Here is a 23,761-nt window from a genome sequence, read left to right as displayed (position 1 = left end):
TGCTTTAAACAGCTATGGCTTTCCCTCAAAGGATTCTGGGAGCTGCAGTTTGTTTAGGGTGCTAAGTGTTGTTAAGAGCAGTGCTCCCCCCCCTAAAAAAATGCTCACATTTTCCTACTCATATTGAAATACTGTCCCTCAATGAGGCCAAACTTAGAATCACAAAATGTTTAGGGGTATGCGTGCCCCCCAGAAAAAAAGCACTGGTTAAGAGTACCCGGAAGTAGCTGCTCCTGGTTGCAAACTTTGCCCCAGGATGTGAACGGAAATCGCACGCTGGAGGCGCACATGCAGCGGGAGGCCCCATTAGCGGAAGCATGCCTCCGGATAAGATCGGTTTCAGCTTAAGAACAGACCTCCGGAACGAATTAAGTTTATAACCAGAGGTACCACTGCACTTTGGTTTAAACACCAGTGGTCAGGGAAGGGCCATAGCTCAGTGGCTCTATAGCTCACAACACTTGTCCAGGTCCAATCCCTGGCTTCTGCAGGCAAGACAACCTTTCTGAAACTCTGGAGTGCCACTGTCTATCTGCACAGACTACCCTCCCGCCAACCTCGTGCCCTCCAGGGGTTTTGGACTACAGCTTCCATCCTTCTTGACCATGCTGGCTGGGGCTGATGGGAGTTGTAGTCCAGCAACATCTATGGGGCACCTGGTTGGGGGAAAGACAATATTGAGCTAGGTGGGCCTAACTTGATATAAGGCAGCTTATCCTTGCACTGGCCCCTGGGAAGGTGAGTCTACTCTGCACCACCAATTCTTTAAAGTTCCCAGCTCCAAGAGATGGGAGTGCTGACGCCTGTCTGCCAGCTTCCAGCCCCTTTGCATAGCTGCATGCCTCGCATGGCTGCCCGGCGGTTGTCATGGGAACCATCACATACAATAACTGAAGTGCATATTGAATTTCTATGCTGAATGGTCCGCTTTCAGCAGCACAGAATCCTCCCGAATCCATCTGCTCTTTTCTCCCTCCTGATCTCTAATGCTACTGTTTCTTTATTGATCACCTTTTTTTCTAAGCTCTCCCTGGGGCTCCTTTGCAAAAAGAAAAGAAGAGAGAGAGACAGATTGAAGTAGCGCAAGAACAAACAAAAGAAAACAGGGGTTTAGCCAGCTAAAAAGTAAATGCTTTCTTTTAAAAAGCAAAAGCAAAACTCAAGCATGGTCCTAGTCAAAAAGTGCTTTCTGTCTCTGGATGAAGTGTGGATGGTCAGATACAAAGGAGGGCAGAATCTTTGTTTCTGGGGGAATCAGCGGTCAACATCTGGAGGACCACAGAACCCTGATTTCATAGTCACAGACTACTCCTTTTCTTCTCCCTCCATGAAAACTGCACATACTCATATCCCTTCTTTTGCACAACTATGAAAAAACAGGAGTCTTCTGCCCCCATTTGCATCTGTTCCCCTGCTTAATATGGTTGCTCTTCTGCACCAACTTCAGGTTGAGCAGATAGAATCATAGATTCATAGAGTTGGAAGAGACCACAAGGGCCATCCAGTCCAATCCCCTGCCAAGCAGGAAACACTATCAAAGCATTCTTGACATATGCCTGTCAAGCCTCCACTTGAAGACCTCCAAAGGAGACTCCACCACACTCCTTGGTAGCAAATTCCACTGCCGAACAGCTCTTACTGTCAGGAAGTTCTTCCTAATGTTCAGGTGGAATCTTCTTTCTTGTAGCTTAAATCCATTGCTCCGTGTCCGCTTCTCTGGAGCAGCAGAAAACAACCTTTCACCCTCTTCTATATGACATCCTTTTATATACCGGTATTTGAACATGGCTGTCATATCACCCCTTAACCTTCTCTTCTCCAGGCTAAACATACCCAGCGCCCTAAGCCGTTCCTCATAAGGCATTGTTTCCAGGCCTTTGACCATTTTGGTTGCCCTCCTCTGGACACGTTCCAGCTTGTCAGTGTCGTCCTTGAACTGTGGTGTCCAGAACTGGACACAGTACTCCAGGTGAGGTCTGACTAGAGCAGAATACAGTGGTACTATTACCTCTCTTGATCTAGATGCTATACTCCTATTGATGCAGCCCAGAATTGCATTGGCTTTTAAAGCTGCTGCATCACACTGTTGACTCATGTCTAGTTTGTGGTCTACCAAGACTCCTAGATCCTTTTCCTAGATATCCAGGCTGCTACATTCCATTCCTTAGCCAGGCATGGGAAACTGAAGACCCAGGGGCCAAATGTGGCCCTGCAAAGCTCTCTTTCTGGCACTTGGGTCTTTCCATCTTCAGCCACACACCCTCTCTGTTCTTGAACTCTGATAATGCCTCTTGCTTGCTGTCAGAAGCAAGCCAGCAGTAAATTACACCCAGCAAGTTGGAGTTAAATCTTTGTTAGCAAAAAACAACAACAAGTGCCACAAACATGGTGGGGTGTCAGGCCTAATGAGCACAGCAACTCATCTCCATCTTGCCCCCCATGAAGCAGTTGCTGAGACTGAAGGTCCTTGCCTTCCCACAGCCCATCTCAGTTTCCTCTTCTCCGATGTTTTCCCCAAGCAATCAGAGACTGCGCCTGCTTGCAGTCTTTTGCTGCTCTGCCTGTTTCATGCCTCTTCTGGTTCTGGGAGATTGGGGGGGGGAGGGGATCTCATCACAGCAGGAGGGGGAGACACCCATGCTTCTTCACTATCCTGACACGTCTCTGCCTCTTGGCCTCCCACATCCCATTCTTCAGCTTCTGCCTCTGATTCTGAACTTCTCTCTGCCACAGACTCTCCCAGCTCGCAGAGCCCTGTTACCTCTTCAGCTTCCAACTTCTCCTCTTCCCAGTCTTCTTCCTCTGACCTCTCAACGCTTCCCACCACCATTCCCTGGGCTCTGAGCCTCCTTCCCTTGGGGGTTCCCCAGATGGTGTCTTCCACCGTTCCTCTGCCTAGTTGGAGGACACAGAAAGGTGTGCAGGTCTCGGCAGAAACTAATCTACTCTACAAAGGTAAAATTTGCATCCATTGCTCCACCTAAGTCAACTGATGGAGGAAGAGTCAAGGGAACTCACCCTCCATCCTGCCATCAGGAACTCAGTACCACCTCTGCTGTTGGGGGAAGACTATACCCCTTGGAGAAGCATATGCCTTCAAGCACACCAGGCTCACAGAGGGAGTATCACTGGCAGGAGAGGCATGGCCATTTGTTGAGACATCTCCACAAATATTATCTGGCCTCGGACTCCTGATGCTGTTCTTGGACTCCCTAGCTCTGTTTGTAGCAATCTGTCCCTGTAGCCGAACCTGTATTGCTGTAAGCCTTGAACAAAGCTTTGTCTCTTTCCTGCATGTAAGTGCCTCTGTCATAGCATTTGGGATGGCAGCCGTAACAACATGGGTTCGACACCACTGAAGGCACTGGGACTTACTTTTGAGTAAACCTGCAGTGGGTTGTGCTGTTAAGTCAGAACTGTGACTAATGCAGTTTTTCTCTGCCACTGTTAAGTGTGCAGAGCATTAAAAAAAACACCCTATAATTCATACCTTACAGCACAGAATGATCATTAATATTCCTGTTTTATACTCAGAAGGCACTGAAGCTGACAGAGAATGGCTTGCTCAAGGCCATCCAAAGAATTCATCACCGATGAGCAGAATTCAAGATGACCAACCTAAGGAATTATCTAAAAGTTAGCACCTTCCTCACCTTCCTGATATGAAATGATAAACCCCTTTGTGTGGTGGTAGCTCCACAGAGGGGCTTAACATTTGAAAGTGATTCCCCATGTGGATGGATAAGGCCCAACCATGTGATAAGGTGTCGTACTAGTTGCCAAGGGCTGAGGGGAATATGAGGCACTGATGTGGACACTTGACACCCTCTAAAAATTTTTTATCCAGTATGCACCTTTGTCTTTTGCTAGGGCCGGCCCTGCCTTTAGGCAGAGTGAGGCCGTTTCCTCAGGTGGCAGATACTGAGGGGTGAGAAGTGGGAGTGAAATACAGCAGAGTGGTTTTGCCCCATACCTGCCCTGCTCCCCTAAGCTAGCCTGTTGCCCTCAAGCTGTGTAGGAACATGCTGTCCCATCGCCATTGTTGAAATAAGATTCAACAGCCAGTCTAGTGAGTTTCCGTACATGGAATGTGAGGGGCTGCCATCTTGTTCTTCGCCTCAGGAAGCAAAAGGTCTTAGGCTGTCCCTGTCTTTTTGAAAGTCCTCTGTAACCCTATGCAAACCAACTGCTTGGCAAACTATGAGTGATCTTCCCTCAGTCCAACAGTTGCCTCCGAGGCCTGGTTGCTGCCAGACTGTTAAACCTGGGGTAACCTGTATCTCTTCACACTTGATCTTAGTCAAAAGGCTGGAGCTGTATCACTTCAGCTTGGAATAATAATAATAATAATAATAATAATAATAATAATAATAATAATAATAAATGCCACCCATCTGACTTGGTTGCCCCAGCCCCTCTGGGCGGCTTCCGATAACTTATAACACAGTAAGACATTTTTAAAAAATTAAAAACTTCCCTAAATAGGGCTGCCTTCAGATGTCTTCTAAAAGTCAAATAGTTGTTTATTTCCTTGACATTTGATGAGAAGGCCCTCTGCCTGGTTCCCTGAAACCTCACTTTTTGTACTGAGGGAACCGCCAGAAGGCCTTCGAAGCTGGATCTCAGTGAAAGCTCACACAATTAAACAGATCTCCATTCAGAAAAATGCCCTGCACATAGAAAAGTAGCATATCAAGAAGGAAGCTGGGATAGAATCCTTCTCTCTGGTACATGGCGTCCTTTATGGATGGATTTTGGGTTGTTGGTTTTTTTTTTATAGAGGAGCATTCAGTCCACCTGAAATATGAAGTGGAACATCCAAGACTGAGATTTACCCTGTCAGGGGAAAATTAAGCCTGAATCACACAGGCCTGCAATGGTCTCTCTTGAACAGTTTAGCACAGTCGCTTTGGGCCCATTATGTGTCTGAATGCTGGTGAAATTGTCTCTTCAGTGAGAAATCATATACATCGGGGAGAGTTTTCATTTTCAGAAAAAGTCTCCTACTGTGCCGTTCACGGAGCCTTAAGTTATAAACCCATCTGGAATAGTTGCTGTTCACACCACTGTGAAATGGTCCTGTGTGAGGAATTATTCTCTTTGTCCCCTTAAGTGAGGTAAAACATTCTTCTGACAACTGTGCCTTCTAAATTTTAAAAGGCAAAGTTGTCATAATAATATTTTACCTCATTTGTTGTTTCCAGTGGGGAACGATTCATGGCATCATATACATATAATGAAACACTGGTCGCATGAGAGGGAACTTGCTTAGTTCGGAAGCCTTTCTCCTAAAATGGATCATTTCCGCTTGCACCACATAGGATGCACTTACAAGGAGAGACCTACGATGAATTCGATTCCATTCACTTTTAAACAAATTAGAAGCTACCTAATTTGTTCTTCTCAAACCGGCGCTCAAATGGAAACAAAGCTATCCTTCAAATTTCACACTTCTCTAAAAGTTGCAGGGCAGCTCTTCAAGCAGCGTGTACGAAAATGCATAGACTGTGTGTATGTGTAAAAATGCATTGCCTTGGGGAAAATAACAGACAAAAATGCATTACACTGGGATAAACTGCCAGATATACAAAAATGCTGGTGAATTCTTATGGGGGGAGGAATCATACATTGCTGCAGAAATGTGAATAACTGAATTTGAGATTGGAAAAATGGGAACGTGAGGAGAACCCAAGTTGTCAGATGTCTATCCTTATGTATAAAGTATATCACCCATGTAAAACTGAGGTGAATTTTTTACTTGACTAAGTCAAAATGGCAGTGGAGATTAGGATCCCATCTGCACTCTACATTTAAAGCAGCCTGGGAACTCTTCCTCATGAACTGTGGGGAATTCACGGCCTCTGTATGTTTCGGGGGGGGGGTCAACTTGCAGTCTTATATTGGAGCTACAAGACCTCTTTATTGTATGAAAATTGGGGGTGGTCATGTGAATCAAACTGTCTCATATGTTGGAAGTGTTGTAGGAACTTCGTGGGGCCATGCTAAGTAAATTGTCGAGTTGTCTCATATCTTGCAACTCTTGGTCATCAGGTCAACTAAAGGTGCTTCCAAGGCTCGCCGGGATCAGATCAACGCTGAGCTGCAGAATCTGCGCTCCCTTCTGCCCATCTTGGAGCAAGAGAAGGAGCGCCTCTCATACCTTCATACCATGGCTCTTGTCTGCTTCTACATACGAGAGACGCAGCTTTTCCCCCCAGGTGAATATTAAGCCTCTCTTGCGATGACTGTTCCGATTAACGCTGACTCAGACTGTGGCGAAGTCTCTCCAATGTGATGTAGGATGGGAGATGTTTCAATGATGATGGTTCAATGACATCTGGAGCACAACAAGTTGGTGGCCCATTCCTGATGTAAAATGTTTGCACATGTGGCGAGCGGTCACAGTACTGACCTCCTTCTCACCAACCTTACTTTATCAAGATGCGTTCAGAAAAACAGCAACGAAGGTGGTGAAGACATTATACCTTGATTTGGGGTGGGGTGAGGAGAAGTGACTATTGGGTTGAATAATCTTAGAAATCACAGGTCTGTAAGTAATCAGTCGACAGCCAGCCTCCAAGCTTGCTTCCATTCAAAAGCTGTTCCAGAAGATGAGTAGACTGAGTTATATATGACACAATTTAAAGTACATTCAGCACCTATTTCAAACACGTGAATCCTCCCTAGCCTAGAACTGTCACTTTCCCCTCACAGAGCTACAGTCCCCAGAACCCTTTGCAAACTACAGTTCCCAGGATTATTTGAGGGAAGCCACGTGCATTAAATGTGTGTTGAATGTGCTTTGAATGGATGGTGCCAATCTTCCTCATGTGTCTTATCCAATGTTCACTATGCCAAAGACAAAGAAAACCCTGTGGGGTTTTCACATCTGTTTGCTTGCATCTGCTCACAGGGGTGGCTTATAACTTCCTTTTATGAAAATATTTATAACTCTCTTCTTCTTTCTTCTTTGGTGATCACTCGTAGCTGAGCAAGATTGTCTTCCATGAACATGGTCTTAACAGTGAGTCCATAAGTGACTGTGGAGGCCAATTCTGGATCCACACGTCCTTCCACAGTGGGGACATAGATTTCCAGGTGGAAGTAGATCCAACTAGAGCGCTCAAAGGCCAGTGTTTCCCAGTGATCAGTGCTTATACTACATTTTTTAAGATTTGCCTTGAGAGCGTCTTTAAACCTCCTTTGTTGTCCACCGGTATTTTGCTTTCCATTCTTAAGCTGGGAATAGAGCAGTTGCTTTGGAAGATGATAATCAGGCATCCGAACAGCATGACCAGTCCAACGAAGTTGATGTTGAAGAATGCTATATATCAGATTGGGATCTGAGCAGGGAACAAGAAGACATTTGAAACAGTCACTCCATTAATACAGGAGGGTCTGGGGTGGGCATGGGAATTGCTGACACTTACCAAGATGGGGCAGGACAGGGTGGTGGTGAGGTCAGGACTCCCTAAGCACCTGATTGGCTCTGTCGGTGCATCTATGGAGCCCCACCTGCCTTTAAAGGTAAAGGGTAAAGGGACCCCTGACCATTAGGTCCAGTCGTGGACGACTCTGGGGTTGCAAGGCTCATCTTGCTTTACTGGCCGAGGGAGCCGGCGTACAGCTTCCGGGTCATGTGGCCAGCATGACTAAGCCACTTCTGGCGAACCAGAGCAGCGCATGGAAACGCCGTTTACCTTCCTGCCAGAGCGGTACCTATTTATCTACTTGCACTTGATGTGCTTTTGAACTGCTAGGTTGGCAGGAGCTGGGACCAGACAATGGGAGCTCACCCCACCACGGGGATTCGAACCGCTGACCTTCTGATTGGCAAGCCCTAGACTCTGTGGTTTAACCCACATTGCCACCCGCCACCTGCCTTTACTCCTGCACTATTCATGGAAGTGGCAAGGACTGTACCAGGACACCAGACCCCTCCATACCAGCTGCTCCTCTATTAATAAAACTAAAGCATATAAAACAATAAATGGCAACAATAATCTTAAAGCACAGAAAAGCTGATTTCCCCTATTATTAGTCAACAGTAAACACCGCCACCGCGAATTCAGACTGGAAATGTTCGCACATGCATTCTGCAATGGCACATTTTCTCTTGCTTCCCCTTCACAGGGGAAACTGCAGTTTTCATCAGGAAAACGGTGTCAGGGAAAGGGTTAAGCAGCCTCCCCCCCCCAACCCTGCAAACACCATGACCCCAACCTGACCCTCCACCACTACCAGTGGGCTGGTGGCTGAACTGTATGAATTTCTGGTTGTGGATCTTCCTTGTCATGTCTAAATGCACCCTTATTTCTATTTAAAGGAGATATAGGACAGGTAGCAAAGAGTAAGCATACAGTGAGCAAGCAGCTGGCTTTATGAATGGGAACACTTTATCCATCATGGTCTCAACTCCTCTAAGGTGTACTTTACCTGAAGACATTTTCCCGTCTTCCCTTTTTCTTTTTGAATTGTCCCTGAGAGGATCAGTGCAAGAGCTAACATGCCCTTTAGCTGCATTTAAAAAAAACACAAAAAACTTTTTTTGGTTTATTTTTTGCAGTGCCATTAGATCACACAATAAAGTGAAAGAAGAAGCAATGACCTTGATATTGTTCTTCCATAATTATGTTCCAAGACGGGCATGTTCTGTTCTGCACAATGTATTGCCTGAAAGATGTTGTTCCCTTCTAATCTATAACATAGAAGGAGGAGCTCACTTGGCAGAAAACAGCAAAGACCTAAATCAACCTCACTCTGAGACGGATTTCTGCAGAGAGGGGATTTTTCTGTGATAGCCTTGATTAGTGAAACTGACTAAGTAGCGGGCTGGGAAGCAAGTGCTGAGGGAATGTAATCTGAGTTATTCAGACTGAAATCCAACACTTACCTACTTGGGAGTAAGTCTCTTAGAACTCAGCGGGGCTTACTTCTGAGTAGGCAAGTAAGAGAATTCTGTTGTTATATGTTGGTGTGTACACACCAAACATTTGAAGTGTGTTTCTCACCCCAGAACCCTTGGGAGCTGTTGTTTACCCATCACGGAGCTATAATTCTCAGGCCCAAACATCCTACAGTTCCTAGGATTGATTCTTTGGCGGGGAGTGTTTTTAATGTAAAGCATATACACAGCCTTCGGCTGCAATCTTGTGCGCTCTTACCTGGTAGTAAACTCCATTGAATATATAGTAGGATTTTCTCCTGAGTTATCTTGTGTAAGCTTGCTCTGTTAAAATGGTAGTCTGTCTTGTGCTACGGCTCAGAGTGAGCAATGGGAGTGTATGGAAAAATGCCTTCACAATTTAAATTTTCACACCAGTTAGAGGAGAATATAGAAAGGGGAATGATTGGGGGGGGGGAAGCACTGAATTCCTTATCTCTTGCTCCAGGAAAACCTAAGAGTCAGGCTGAAGATATTTAAACACTGAACCTTTCTTAACACTTCCCCATCAAAGATCCCCTCCTTTCTAACCCCACCCCCATCTTATTAAACCATTGATAAAAATCTTCAGCCCAATCCCCTCCTGTTGCCTCTTCTGTTTCTAAGGGCTGCTCCAGGGGACTTCTTTTCTCAGCATTCATTCTGATTCGCTTGCACAAAGCTTATGCGGAGGTTAGACTACATCCAGTGTTTTCTGAGTGTTCGTTCTGATTTGTATGCAGGGGGGTTATATGGCACTGGACATTCATCCTGCATTAATTCTAGTGTGCTTACTGGGTGTTTTTATGTCTTCCCATTAATCTTATGTTCATTCCCTATTTTTCAGTGCATTTCCCCATCACTTTCCTAATCACAAAAAAAACTATTAATTTTCTGAAAAGGTGACAGAGCACTTTAATCTAAATTAATTACACAAAAGTAAATTTCGCAGCATGCACATGCATCTCTCCTGCAAAATACTGACAGCCTGAAGCCTAACACAAAGAAATGTGTTGAGCCAGATTTCTTCCTCTGCATTGGCCCAAGCCACTCCCCCCCCCCCAAGCAGTAAGCTCCTATGTCAATATTGCTCATCAAACTGCATGTGACACTAACGGGGGATGGATGGATCAGTCTTTTTCAGGTCCATGACAGCTTTGCATGCGTTCACACTTAATGTGTTTTGCATGAGTCACTTCCACCTCATTTCTGCATTACTCTACAAAATTTCTTTTTAATAATCCATACAAAAATTCCTATTTAAATACATATGTGTATTTTATCTCAATGCACACATTCCTAAAGATGGCTTGATCATAAAATATGCATTTAAAACACATTTTAGTAAGTTTGTTTGAGCTGAGACCTATCACAAATTTCGGAGCATTGTGAGATCCAAAGGATAATTGTTCTCACATCTGAGGGCAGGTCATTTTCCTGACCTGATTCACAGAAACTGAATTCCTCAAGCATCTCTGTGTAAGATACATAGTTAATGGTATGCGTATCTCCCCCCCACACACACACACTGTAAAACTCAGTTGCTGTGCATCCTGATTAGGATTGGGACCATAACAGATGGGGACAAGATTTAACTCTTTGCTCTCACACCATGATCTAGGTGAAAATCCTCTTCCTCAAAATTGCTATTTGGCACAGCAGATAAATTTCCATAGGTGCAAAAGTGTGCATCTTTCCTGTGCTGGATAGCAACTTTTTTGGGGGGCGGGGGGCAATTCTCATCCAGCCTGTCCTGTCCTGATACCAGAACCCATGGAGAAGGAGGCAAGACTGGTCAGAAATCTCAGGACCACGGAGAGCTCCAAGTGAACTGCTTGCTCCGAAAAAGGTTGAGAGCACATGGAACCTTTTAATGCCTCTGCTCCACCCCATTGTGACTAACTAACCTGACATGTGTAGGGCCAACACTCTGCCCTGGAGACTTGCACTTCTCCTCCATTCCCTAGCCTCACACCTGGTGCACTCCCTGTGCTGCTGGACTGCTGAGATCTTGGAGGAGGCATTTGATTCCTAAAGCCCTGGGGTAGGTGCCTGCGAGGTTTTACATTCTGGCCCTACAGATACAGGAGGTTCTTGTGGGGGGGGGGTGCTTTTGTTCCTCAGCCTGTCATTTCATGCTCTTAATCAGAGCGCCCTACACTTGGTCTGGCTTCTTGGCTACAAAGTCTGCAGCCTCTGACGTGGAGACTTGGCTGCTGCTGGATCATGACAGGAAAAAAGGGGGGAACAACTGCAACAAAAAAACAGCAACATTTGGCATATGCATCTAAGTCAAGGCATTTTGCATTCAGCACCATTTAGCAACAGCGGCACAACCTTCACAGACGTAGATCACCTTTTCTAAGAGGTGTGGTTTTGACATGGGCAATGGCATAGGACGGAGTGAGCAAGTGAGCTCATTGCGATGCCTCGATGTTCAGCATACCTTCGCTCATACTTTCCCACTCTGTGCCATTTCTGCCTTTTAATTTGCACATTCCCACCTTTTTAATTATTAAAGTAGTCATGCCATAGCACTTACATTTAAAAGCCTTTTAGCGTAAATTTCAACATTGATTTTGAAAAATGCTGCCTTTCCACTTGGTGCCATTTTATCACCGTAGGGGTTTCTCCCTCCCTCCTCCGCTTTTCACATGTATTTATTTTTCTTCTGCTTTTTAGCCTTATTCAAGTAATTGCATAATGGTCTGAAATTTTTTAAAAAGTGTGGTAGCACACATTTTAAAATGCAAAAGAGAGAGAGAGATGCTCAGGTGAATTGCCCCCTTTCTGCCCATAAGTATGGATTAACACAGGGGGAGATGTACGCACACAGTAAGCTCTATACTCCTCCTCTTCAACTTAAACATTTAAAAGTAATCTCCAGGACCGGCTGTGTGCTAAGTATTGCAATCTGTATGTACTTGAGAAACTTGATACAGTCAGAACCCTGTTTGGTTAGATCCCTCTTCCTCCAACGCCCCCACCAGCCACCTCCTGGAGATGCAACATGATTTTGGAAGTAGCTCTGGGTCTACAATGACCCAGAGAAACTCTGTGACACCCCGACTCTAGACATCCTTTTTATTGGGCATTTGTTATTATCTGTGCTCAGTATGGTATTGGGCTGGTTATATGCAATCCCATTTTAAGTACTGTTCATGCCTGCAAACATTTTGGGGTGGACATACTGCTTTGTTTCAAACTGATGTATGTTCCACTACTTCCTGCTGAAATCCTGTAACTTTTTATACTGGATGTTTGTGGGGCAGGGAAGGGGGACGTGCCTTCCACTATATATACAGTGGTACCTCTACTTATGAATTTAATGCGTTCCGAACGCACATTTGTAAGCAGAAAAATTTGTAAGTCGAATCCCATAGGAATGCATTGGGAGAAAAAAATTCGTAAGTCGAAGCAACCCTATCTAAAAATTCGTAAGTAGAAAAAAATCCTATCTAAACCGCATCCAAGATGGCGGACGGAGCTCCGTTCGTAAGTAGAAACATTCGTAAGTAGAGTTATTTGTACTGTAAGTAGATGTACCACTGTATACTGTATTGCCTTCTTAAAAATTATCTGCAAAATTTTGAGGCAACAGTTATGAAGCTGACTACTTTAGAAAGTACCGGTATTTTTGTTTTGAGCTACACAGATGATCAGTGGAACACTATTTTCCTATATTCCAGTATCCTGTGTTTGCAACTATTAATTTTTTTTGGTTTTGGATGTCAACCCAACATTTTTACCAGTTGATCGTGTAGTACAATTATTTCCAAGTATCTTAATAGGACTACTGTGAAATGAACTTGGTGAAGACATTACGGTGTACTGAATGTGTTGTAAATTGTCACCTTTTGTAAAGTCACTGGTTTGTGATGTAGGTGTGTTCCACTATGGTACAAAAGTGCTGCTTCAGATTACAGTGGTATCTTGGGTTACAGACGCTTAAGGTTACAGACGCTTCAGGTTACAGATTCCGTTAACCCAGAAATAGTGCCTTGGGTTAAGAACTTTGCTTCAGGATGAGAACAGAAATCACACGGTAGCAGCGCAGCAGCAGCGGGAGGCCCTATTAGCTAAAGTGGTACCTCAGGTTAAGAACGGACCTCCAAAACGAATTAAGTTCTTAACTGTACAATAGAGTGGTAACACTGGCAAAATCATTTTTTTATTGCAGGTTTTAAATGTGTTTTGATGTATTTTAATTACCGTTTCTAGTTTGTTTTTATTCCTTTGTATTTTTTAGTGTAGTGGTTTTTTTTTAAGTTTGTAAACTGCCTTGAACCCCAACTTGGGGGGGGGGGGAAGCGGGATATAAATCCTTTAAATAAATACACACACACTGGGGAAGCATTGCAGAATAACTAACAAAATGGAATGGTGTGTAGACAGTCCGGTATAAATCTGCTACTAATGCACTGTTATTGCATCAATGGCACGTCCAGAATATACCTGCAATAAAAATAGGGCTGGGGCTCTGTCCTGGCGTACAAATGGAACCTAGGCTTAGCTCATAATCATAGAATTGTAGAGTTGGAAGGGACTACAAGGATATTCTAGTCCAGGCTTCCTCAACCTCGGCCCTCCAGATGTTTTGAGACGACAATTCCCAGCATCCCTGTCCACTGGTCCTGCTAGCTAGGGATCATGGGAGTTGTAGGCCAAAAACATCTAGAGGGCCGAGGCTGAGGAAGCCTGTTCTAGTCCAACCCCCTGCAATGCAGAAATCTTTTGCCCAACATCAGGCTCAAACCCACGACTCTGTGAGTGTCATGCTCTTACCGATGGAGCTATATAATGATGCTCTTCTATGCAACTCAAATATTAAACCAGTCTAGGTTTAGTTAGAAAATACCCTGTTCTTTTAATTTTAATGCAATGCCCCATTACATCTGTCACTTTACTCCTGAATCTTTAATAGTACTTTAATTAAAAATCTGGAGTTGAACCACAATGCTTTACTTTAGGGGAATCTTACCCACACGACGGTCCTGCCTAATGCTACTGAACTGATGAAAGAAGAATAGGCTAAATCCCTATCCGTATGTTCAACAGAACGCACACATGAGGGCTTGAACTGGGGAGGGGGAACAGGCACACACATGCATCCCCCTCCCCAGCATTCTCTGTCTGCCTGGGTCACGCCTGTCCCCAAACTCCCCACATTCAACAGGAACGTCTGACGGGGGGCTTGTAAGTGCGTTCCTACATTGTGCAAAATGGACCTCCTGATAAGATGGCATCCGCAGGAAGCCCTCACTGCAGAGTGTATTGCTCAGAGCAAAATGGCCAGGGGGCTTGTAAGACGAACAGCCAGGGGGCGGTGGCTGCCTGAGGCGGTTGCTGCCTGAGGCGGTCGCCTCATACTGCCTAATGGTAGGGCTGGGTCTGTGCTTTCTTCCTTGCGGCACCACAAATTCGAATCTTCCATGTACAGTGGTACCTCAGGTTACAAACACTTCAGGTTACAGACTCCACTAACCCTGAAGTAGTACCTCAGGTTAAGAACTTTACCTCAGGATGAGAACAGAAATCGCGCGCCAGCGGTGTGGCGGCAGCGGGAGGCCCCATTAGCTAAAGTGGTACCTCAGGTTAAGAACGGTTTCAGATTAAGAACGGACTTCCGGAACAAATTAAGTTCGAAACCAGAGTTGTATTCAGAAGTGAGCTGTCTACACACCATGCATTTAGAACGCATCTAAAGCACGCGGCTTCCCCCAAAGAATTAAGGGAAGAGTAGTTCATCCCTCATTGGAGCTACAATTCCCAGTACCCTTGACAAACTACGAGTCCCAGGGTTCTTTGGGGGAAGTAATGTGCTTTAAATGTGTATATGGCCTAAAGTATTAAAAGGTGGGTGGTGGCATGCGTCAAAACATGAAGGGAGTCTCTGGGTCGTTCTGCCTCAGAAGGGAGGCAGAAGTTAGGGAGCCTGTGCATAACACAATGCAAACAGATTGTGACCTCTTTATGCACAAATCAGGGCTCTCTCGCTCTCTCGCCTGACGCAGGGGCTCAAAAGCTGGAATCATAGGACCGTGGAGCTGGAAGGTGATGTGCAGCAAGCCTTTAGCCAATGAATGGGAAACCTCGTTCTGTGGATCCAGAGAACCAATTAACCCATCTCTTTATTTTCTCAGATTTACATGAAGTGATGGGACTAGCCTCTAATTTCGCAACTTCTGCTGCACTGAAAGATCCAGAACTGCTGCTTTCCCTCCCGGGGTTCATCCTGGCTTTCAGTGCAAATGGCAAACTGGCTCATGTCTCTGAGAATGTGTCCCACTTCCTTGGATTTTCTGTGGTAAGTCCAGGCTATTGCAGGTGGGAGGAAGCCAAGTTTGCCTTGCTTGGTCTAATCCAGGCATAGGCAAACTCGGCCCTCCAGATGTTTTGGGACTACAACTCCCATCATCCCTGACCACTGGTCCTGTTAGCTAGGGGTGATGGGAGTTGTAGTCCCAAAACATGGGGGGGGGCACGTTTCCCTATGTCTGGTCTAATCTAATGCAGTACTGGAATCAAATTCAGCTAGCTACCTCTCTCCAAGGTCTAATTTGAGTTTTTCCCAAACCCTTTTCACTACGATCCTTTCAACTGGAGGCAAGAAGGATCGGGGCTGAAATTTGTCAACGTGCAAAACATGCTAATGTTTGCAATGGGAAATGTCTGTGGCATGAAATGCTATGGTGTGCAAGTAGATCAAAAAAGGCAATTCCTAAAGCTTTTGTTAGAATATTTAAGGTCACACTTCTCCTTCAAAAGTTGCTAGTCCTCAAGGTTTCACTTTAAAAATATCATGGCACACAGCTACATGCTAAACAAGTTGCCTGTCATCATTCATTGGCTGCTATGATTTCTCATACTCTTCTTGCAGGTAGAACTCTTAGCCCACACTGACTCCATCTTTGACCTCTTGAGCAGCCCAGCAAGCGGGATTGTCCAGGAGAAGCTTGGTTTTGCCCAACAGCATCCAGGCACTGGTAAGGACAGAAATTTGCAGCTAGGGGGTAATTAATATTTATGTGACACTGCATCATCTCAGCTGGTTAGCATGGTATGCTGAAGAAATAAACACCAGCGTCTGATTTCATATACTCCTTTAATGTGAAAAGCAAAGTTTCTTTTCTTTTTTTGATCTTTGTTTCTTGTCTAGAAAAAGAAATATATTCCACCTTTTATCAATTGATTTCAGGGTAGTTTAGAGTCGCGCACAAATACAATAAAAACAAACATCCATTGAAGCCACAATAGAACAACAGAATACTGAGTTCAATTCAAATCAGCCAGCACATCTAAAAACCTTGGGTGAACAACACCCAAGCTTAACCTGGAATCTGAAAAATAACATCCTCCTTGTTGAGGAGGAAGTTCTATAAACAGTCAGTCACAGCTGGTCTCCACGACCCACCTCACTTCTGGGGCACTCAAAGAAAGGCACCAGCAAATTACTGTACTTGCATACTTGGAAAGTTAAAACAAGAAAAGTTATTCATTTAGGACAGGGGTTGGGGAAACACTTCAGATGTTCCTGAACTCCAGTTCCCATCAGCCCCAGCCAGTATGTCAGAGGCTATGGGAGTTGTAGTCCATCAGTATCTGCTGTGCCACAGGTTGTCCAATCTTGCTTTAGGTGTTCTTAACTCTAACTGCAGCCTGGGAGTAAAAGGCATCTTCTCCAGACAAACAACATGGAATTGGGTGACAAGTCATTTTCTTTCGTCTTGTTAGACTAGGGAGAGTGAATGTGGGACCTTCCAGATGTTGATGGACTAGAGTTCCCATCACCCCTAACTAGCAAGACCAATAGCAAAGGAGGATGGGAGTTGTAGTCCAGGAACATCTATAGCCACAGATCACCCACCCCTGTATTAGACCACGGAGCTGGATTTAAAACCGGGTTACACAGAGATTGAGTTTTGTGTTGGTGTACTTATCGCAAAAAGGAATCGGAGGAGCGCCTCTAAGTTCCTACCTAGTATCAGCCCTCACAAACCTCAATCTGCCTCTGAGCTTTAAGCATCCTAGTTTATTTATATTTTAATTGCTGCAGAAATTGAGTTCATCGCTGAAATGCGCACTTTGAGAGCCTTTCGGGTGAGGTATGGAAGGAACCGTTTGATGGCTGTGCGTGGCAGATTCCTCATGCTCAACCCGCAGTCGACGTCCTCCTCTCCTGCCTTGACCTTTGTTGCCTTCTGTACTCCTGTCACACACCTGTCAGAAGATGTAGATGGGGCTTCCAAGGACTCCTCATTCCAGAGCCAGCACACACTGGATATGAAGATCGTGGAGATGACTGAAAAGTAAGAAAAATCCACTATTTGAGCAGTTTAGTAGGGCCAGTCTGGTTATTATTTATGATATAATTTATTCAATTTATATCCTGCCCTTCCTCCCGAAACCAAAGGAACTCAGGGTGGCATCAATAAAAAAACCCACATCAATAAAAAAAACCACCTCACATTTTTGAAGCATAAGACCAGTTAAAAACATTCTATCAGCTATTGATTTCAGGGTTGCTTGGAGCAGCAGCTTCCAGGCATCAAACACCTGGGTAAAGGGAATGTTTTTCAATTGTTCCTGAAAGTCAATAGCAAGCATCCCCAAACTTTGGCCCTCCAGATGTTTTAGACTACAATTCCCATCTTCCCCGACCACTGATCCTGTTAGCTAGGGATCATGGGAGTTGTAGGCCAAAACATCTGGAAGGCCGCAGTTTGGGGATGCCTGGTCAATAGTGATGGCGAGAGATGCATCACACAGCGACAGCATTCTACAAACGGATAGTTGCCAAATGACCAGAAAATAAAACTTGCCCTGTGTTCCTGTGTTTTGATCTGCAATCATTAGCAGGTGAAGATTTTTCATGGAAATAAACTGCTGCCAGAGCTTTTGGGGGCCGGGGGTGGGCAGAATCACACTTATAAGCACAGGAGCAGAGACCAGTAAACAAATAAGTTAGAAATCCTATTTTAGGCAGTGGTGTTTGCTTGCCACAAAAGTTCAGTTGTTGCCTATTGTGCTTTCTTGCCCACTTCATGACGGAGATACCATAGTATTGATTGAACTCTTCACTGTTTTCGCCCCCTCAAGCGTTATTTACCATCTTGGTTATCAAAAGGAAGAGCTGGTTGGACAGTCTTGGTACGGTCTCCTGCATTCTGAAGATATTGGAAGAGCTGCAGAGATTCACAGGACTCTGAGTGAGTGTTGTGCCTGAGACAGAATGGCTAGGAAGATAGAAACAACATCCACACCTCTTTAGCAGTCATGGCATCACTCAGAGAATCCTGGGAGCATTCCTATGCACATCCCTATGGAAGTAAACCCTACTGAAAACAGTGGGGCCTATGTCTAAGTAAACATCCGTAGGCTTGCACCATTGGAGTGCTCTGTACAACCATGAACTCACAGCATAGTATTAAGCAAGCTGGCCACTAATTTTTTTAGACTCAGCTCTCATCTATGATTTGGTGAAACAGCTGGCCTAACTTGCAGAGTGGTGTATAGATTATAAAAGGTAAAGGGACCCCTGACCATTAGGTCCAGTCGTGACCGACTCTGGGGTTGCGCGCTCATCTCGCATTATTGGCCGAGGGAGCCGGCGTATAGTTTCCAGGTCATGTGGCCAGCATGACTAAGTGGGAGGGGAGGACAGGGTGCCTGCATGTACAATACTTTTGTAGAAGAGGGGAATTCAGGTGTGGATTGTTATGCAGCTAGCCACCTTAGTTTTAAGAGACTGCAAGGGTAATGTAATCCCGATACAGTGGTGCCTCACTTAACGAATGCCCTGCTTAACGAAATTTCCGCTTAACGAAAGGATTTTTTGAGCGGAGGTTGCCTCGCTAGACGAATGTGTTTTACGAAAAATTTGTCTAGCGAATCGCAGTTTCCCATAGGAATGCATTGAAATTCAATTAATGCATTCCTACGGGCAAAAAATTTTTAAAAAAATTTAAGTGCATTCCTATGGAATTCTCTAGACGAATTTTTCACTATAAGAAAAGACCCGTGGAACGAATTAATTTCGTCTAGCGAGGCACCACTGTACTGGCAGCAAATCTCAGACAATGTACCTGTGATAGGTAGCAATCCAGCCTCTGCCAGAGTTGAATGGCTTTAAAAGAGGATTAGATAAAGTCATGGAAAATAAGGCTATCAATTGTTTGCCAATCCTGATGGCTATATGATTCTACCTCCAATGTTGGACACAGAATGCTTCTGAATGCCGATTACCGGGAAATGCAGGGGAGGCTGCTGTTGTCCTGCTTGCAGGTTTCCCAGTCATAAGATTGACCACTGTGAGAACAGGATGTTGGACTTGATGGGTCACTGCCCCGATCCAGCAGAGTTCTTCTTATATTCTTATTGGGTCCGCGGAACAGAGGTTCCCCACCACTGGCTTACTTGTTTCAGCTGGCCTTTGGGACTCGGGATTAAGTTGACATAACTGCTTTATAAACTTGTCAATATAGAACAACACAGTTGACTCATGTTCTTCCAGTTACCAGGCATTCTATGTGCCCATAACCATTTCTTATTTTTGCAGTTTCAGTGCACGATTCTGGGAGACACATTCGGCACACGGTGGTCCGTCTGCTCTGCAAGGACCTGAGCTGGGTTTGGGTGCGAGTTCTTGCGATAAGGGAGAATGGAAAGGGAGGAGAGCTGATCACTTGCAGCAACCACATCCTCAGGTAAAGACATTCCCAGCATAGGTAATATTTGAGGGCAATTCCAAACTAAGGTGCTTCCTTCATTCTAAATTATCTGGTAGTCGCAGGGATGTCAAACCTGCGGCCCTCCAGATGTTTTGGCCTACAACTCCCATGATCCCTAGCTAGCAGGACCAGTGGTTGGGGGGAAGATGGGAATTGTAGTCCAAAACATCTGGAGGGCTGCAGGTTTGACATGCCTGCGGTAGTGGATAGGGTTCCCTTGGGAGGTTGCGGGGCCTCCTTCCTTGGAGGTTTATAGGCAGAGGTTGGGTGGCCATCTTTCATGGATGCTTTAGCTGAGATTCCTGCATTGCAGGGGGTAAGACTAGATGACCTTTGGGGGTCCTTTCCAACTCTACGATTCTATGATTCTGTGAATTATTATTTGCATTCTACATCATTGTCTCAATCTGATGTATAATAAACACATTTAAAACTAAACTAAAACAAAATAGACCCGGCCAAGACCCATTCATCCAGCTGGGAAAGCCAGTTGGAACAAAAATGTCTTCCTTCATTTCCAGAAAGCACAGGTGGTAGGTGCCTGCCATATTTCGACAGGAATGCTATTCCACAGAACTGTGGCAGTCACACTAAAAGCGCCCTGCTCTAGGTTACTTTGGAGAGGGCTTCTGAGATCTCTGGAACTTGCAGGAAAAACTCCCCCCCCAGATTGTTGTGACCTACTGGGTATATAAGAGATAAGGCAACTTCTCTAGGAACCTGGTCCTGTATAGACCTTATATGTTAGCACCAACACCTTGAATTTCACCGAGTAGCAGCTTGGAAGCCAGTGCAAATCCCACAAGGAAGGTGATATATATGCTGGCAGTGGTTTGTCTTGCGCACCAGTTGCAGCCTCCAGAGCAATCTCAAGCACAGCTCCACATAAAACGCATTGCATGACCATGAGATGGGGACCCAGTCATTGCTGTCCTCTTCTCCCCACGGCTCTTCCAACTTTTCTCATAATCTAGCTTTGAAAAAATAATGCAGAACAGTAGCACAGTTTATGTCTTCTTTGCCATAAGAGCTGTCCAGGGCAGCTGTTTATCAGCTCCATCTGGTACGCAGGCTGAGACCCTACCCGCCCACAGACCGTCTCGCCAGAGTGGTGCATGCTCTAGTTATCTCTCGCTTGGACTACTGCAATACGCTCTATGTGGGGCTACCTTTGAAGGTGACCCAGAAACTACAACTAACCCAGAATGCAGCAGCTAGACTGGTGACTGGGAGTGGCCGCCGAGACCACATAACACCGGTGTTGAAAGACCTACATTGGCTCCCAGTACGCTTCCAAGCACAATTCAAAGTGTTGGTGCTGACCTTTAAAGCCCTACCTAAACGGCCTCGGTCCAGTATACCTGAAGGAGCGTCTCCACCCCATCATTATTCCCAGACACTGAGGTCCAGTGCCGAGGGCCTTCTGGCGGTTCCCTCACTAAGAAGCCAAGTTACAGGGAACCAGGCAGAGGGCCTTCTTGGTAGTGGCACCCGCCCTGTGGAACGCCCTCACACCAGATATCAAAGAGAAAAACAACTACCAGACTTTTAGAAGACACCTGAAGGCAGCCCTGTTTAGGGAAGCTTTTAATGTTTAATATACTATTGCATTTTAATATTCTGTTGGAAGCCACCCAGAGTGGCTGGGGAAACCCAGCCAGATGGGCAGGGTATAAATAATAAATTATTATTATAATTATAATATAATACAGGGTTGTACTCAACTGACTCACAACAGGTTAGACCCATTGTAATTAATGGGTGTGACTAAAGTTAAATCCATGGATTTGAATGGATTCGTTCTGATATTACTTAGTAGTTGGATACATGCCCTCATTTTAAAGAGGTTTTCTTGAAAATAATTGGGGCATAGTGCTTTAGAACATATTACATCATTTGACTTTTAAAAAGATTGCTGAAATAATGTCTTTGGGTTGTTTTTAAATTGCTGTTAAGGCAACTTGTGCTTTCCCTTCCCTGCGCTGATGGAATGCAATGGACAGAATATAGTTGGATGTACACATAAAGGAAAAGCAGTTGCAGCAGCAAGGATAGTAGTTTGAAAAGTCAACTGCATTTCCACTTGTAGCATACAACAAAAGATGAAAAAAGGGCTCCTCCAGACAACCTGCTTATTGAGCATTTATCCTGATTTGCTTGCACAAAGCTGATGCAGAGGTTTGGTTATATCTAGGCTTTATTGAGCATTCATCCTGGTTTGCTTGCAGGGTGTTTATATATCTTCCTGAGAATCATTCATTCATCTTCCACTTTTCAGTGCATCTCCATGTCACTTTCCTAACTACAAAAAGTCATTTCCCCCCCTTTTCAAAGTGGATTCGCTGTGCTAGGGCAGCAGAGCATTTTAATTGTACAAACCTAAATTTTCTGTATGCACTTAAATCACATCCCCCCCCGCCCCCCGCAAAAAAGATCTGGAGGCAGCCTTGATGGAAAGAGCTAGGAAAGAGGAACATCTGTGGATCTTGTTTAACCCTTCATCTCCCCCTTCCCGAATTTACTGTCTGCAAATCTGAATCGGCTCCAACATACATTGGTGTTGCAAACGACATCTTCTGCTTTCTGTACTACGTTAGCAATATTTGCAAATTCTAGCCTCAAAGGCATTCCTGAACCCTCTGTGCAAATGTCCTCATGCTTGTCATTCCCTTGTGCTCTCACAATACTTTGATTATGCTACACAGTGGCATGGGAGGACCAAGTCCGGTTTGAGTGCCTGTGTCAGTAACCTTCCTGTTGGTATGATGGCACCCAGCACTTATTTCAATGCACACTTTTTTGTATCCTTGCATAGGGAGGAAGAAGCCCTCTATCTCCGGAACCAAGACCCACAGCATGGAGCTGTTTCCCCAGCTATCCCAAATCTTCAATGCAATTCTGGAGAAATACAGCAGCAGATGACAGAGCTGAACGAAGCCAGTTTCTTCCCTCAAGAACCAGTGGCAGCCATGGATGAGTTCAACCCCTCTCAGCTGCTTGAGGCATGTGAAGAAAAGATGCTTCCTTCTGCCCTCCAGTCACTGTTTCCAACCAACATCCCTCTCCCTAACATGAGGGCTGAGGCAGGCACCCTGCAGCCGCCTCAAGAAACGGGACTTCCATTCTTTCCGGCAGGTGGGCCCAAAAGTCTCTCCAGCCTAGACAATGCCAAAAGGCTGCCCTCCATGAACCCTTATGTCCTCTGCTCCCCTGGAAATGCACTCCCCCCCGACAGCAGCCCTCCTGTAGACATTTCTCCATTATTTGAAGGAGGGCCATCCACAGGCATGTTCCCAACAACAGGTACAAGCCCTGACCCAGACAGATGGGCCATCCGCATGCTGGCTGGACAAATCCACTCCCTGGCTGAAATCTTCTCTCAATACGCAAAGCAAGCACCTCAGAAGTCTCCTGGCATTTCCTTGTGGCCCAGACAGTCTGCTGAGGACACTCACGTGATACCAAGGCAGGGTTTGGGGACTAATGGAGCTCTAGATTTCCCCGAGGAACTCTCTGTGGATGAAGATGTCATCGCCAGCATCTTAAACAGCTTCCTAGAACCAAACAACTTAAACCCGCTCACTTCTGAGCTTGGGTCAGAAAGCAGTTTTCATGCATTAAATGCTGAGCCACGGGCTTCCTTAACCCAGGCTCCTCAAACAGACGTAACTCCTTGCCTTGAGCAGTGCCTCTTCTTGCATTCGTTGTCTTCCTCTGCATCACCCAATACCCATGTGCCTGACTCCCAGTGGGATGGGAGATTCCATACTGTATTTCAGCAAGGTACTGCTTACCCTTCTTCAACATAATGTTACAGTTTATAAAGAACCAATAAAGCGGGGGTGCATAACCCATACCCCTCCAGATTTTCCTGGACTACAGCTCCCATCATCCCTGACCATTCATTAAGCTGGCTGGGGCATGTGGGAGCTAGAGTCCAGGGACATCTTGATAAAGACCAATTATATTGGGTTAAATAGTGCACCCCAAGAATTTGTCTTTATTAGTCTGAAGGACCGTATTCTAGCATCTCTGAAATAAAGTAACTGTGGCCAGTACAATCCTGAATTCACCTCAACTCAGGTTTGATGCAGGGTGGAATAATAAA

General features: G+C 45.2%; 1 protein-coding gene across 1 annotated transcript in view; it reads left to right on the top strand.

Annotated features, from left to right (window-relative positions):
• The window catches only part of LOC118083077 (uncharacterized), a 31,004-nt gene that overhangs the window by 5,425 nt on the left and 1,818 nt on the right, over positions 1 to 23,761 (top strand). The window contains exons 3-9 of the mRNA XM_060273055.2: positions 6,052 to 6,218; positions 15,067 to 15,230; positions 15,804 to 15,909; positions 16,980 to 17,232; positions 18,023 to 18,132; positions 19,482 to 19,629; positions 22,469 to 23,436. Coding sequence (XP_060129038.1) covers positions 6,052 to 6,218; positions 15,067 to 15,230; positions 15,804 to 15,909; positions 16,980 to 17,232; positions 18,023 to 18,132; positions 19,482 to 19,629; positions 22,469 to 23,436 — 1,916 coding nt within the window. The remainder of the gene's footprint in view (positions 1 to 6,051; positions 6,219 to 15,066; positions 15,231 to 15,803; positions 15,910 to 16,979; positions 17,233 to 18,022; positions 18,133 to 19,481; positions 19,630 to 22,468; positions 23,437 to 23,761) is intronic.

The sequence above is a fragment of the Zootoca vivipara genome, chromosome 3, assembly GCF_965207765.1.
Source record: "Zootoca vivipara chromosome 3, rZooViv2.hap1.1, whole genome shotgun sequence".
In the NCBI taxonomy this organism is placed as follows: Eukaryota; Metazoa; Chordata; class Lepidosauria; order Squamata; family Lacertidae; genus Zootoca; species Zootoca vivipara.
Note: the sequence above shows the minus strand (reverse complement) of the source record. Positions and strands in the feature narration are given on the sequence as shown.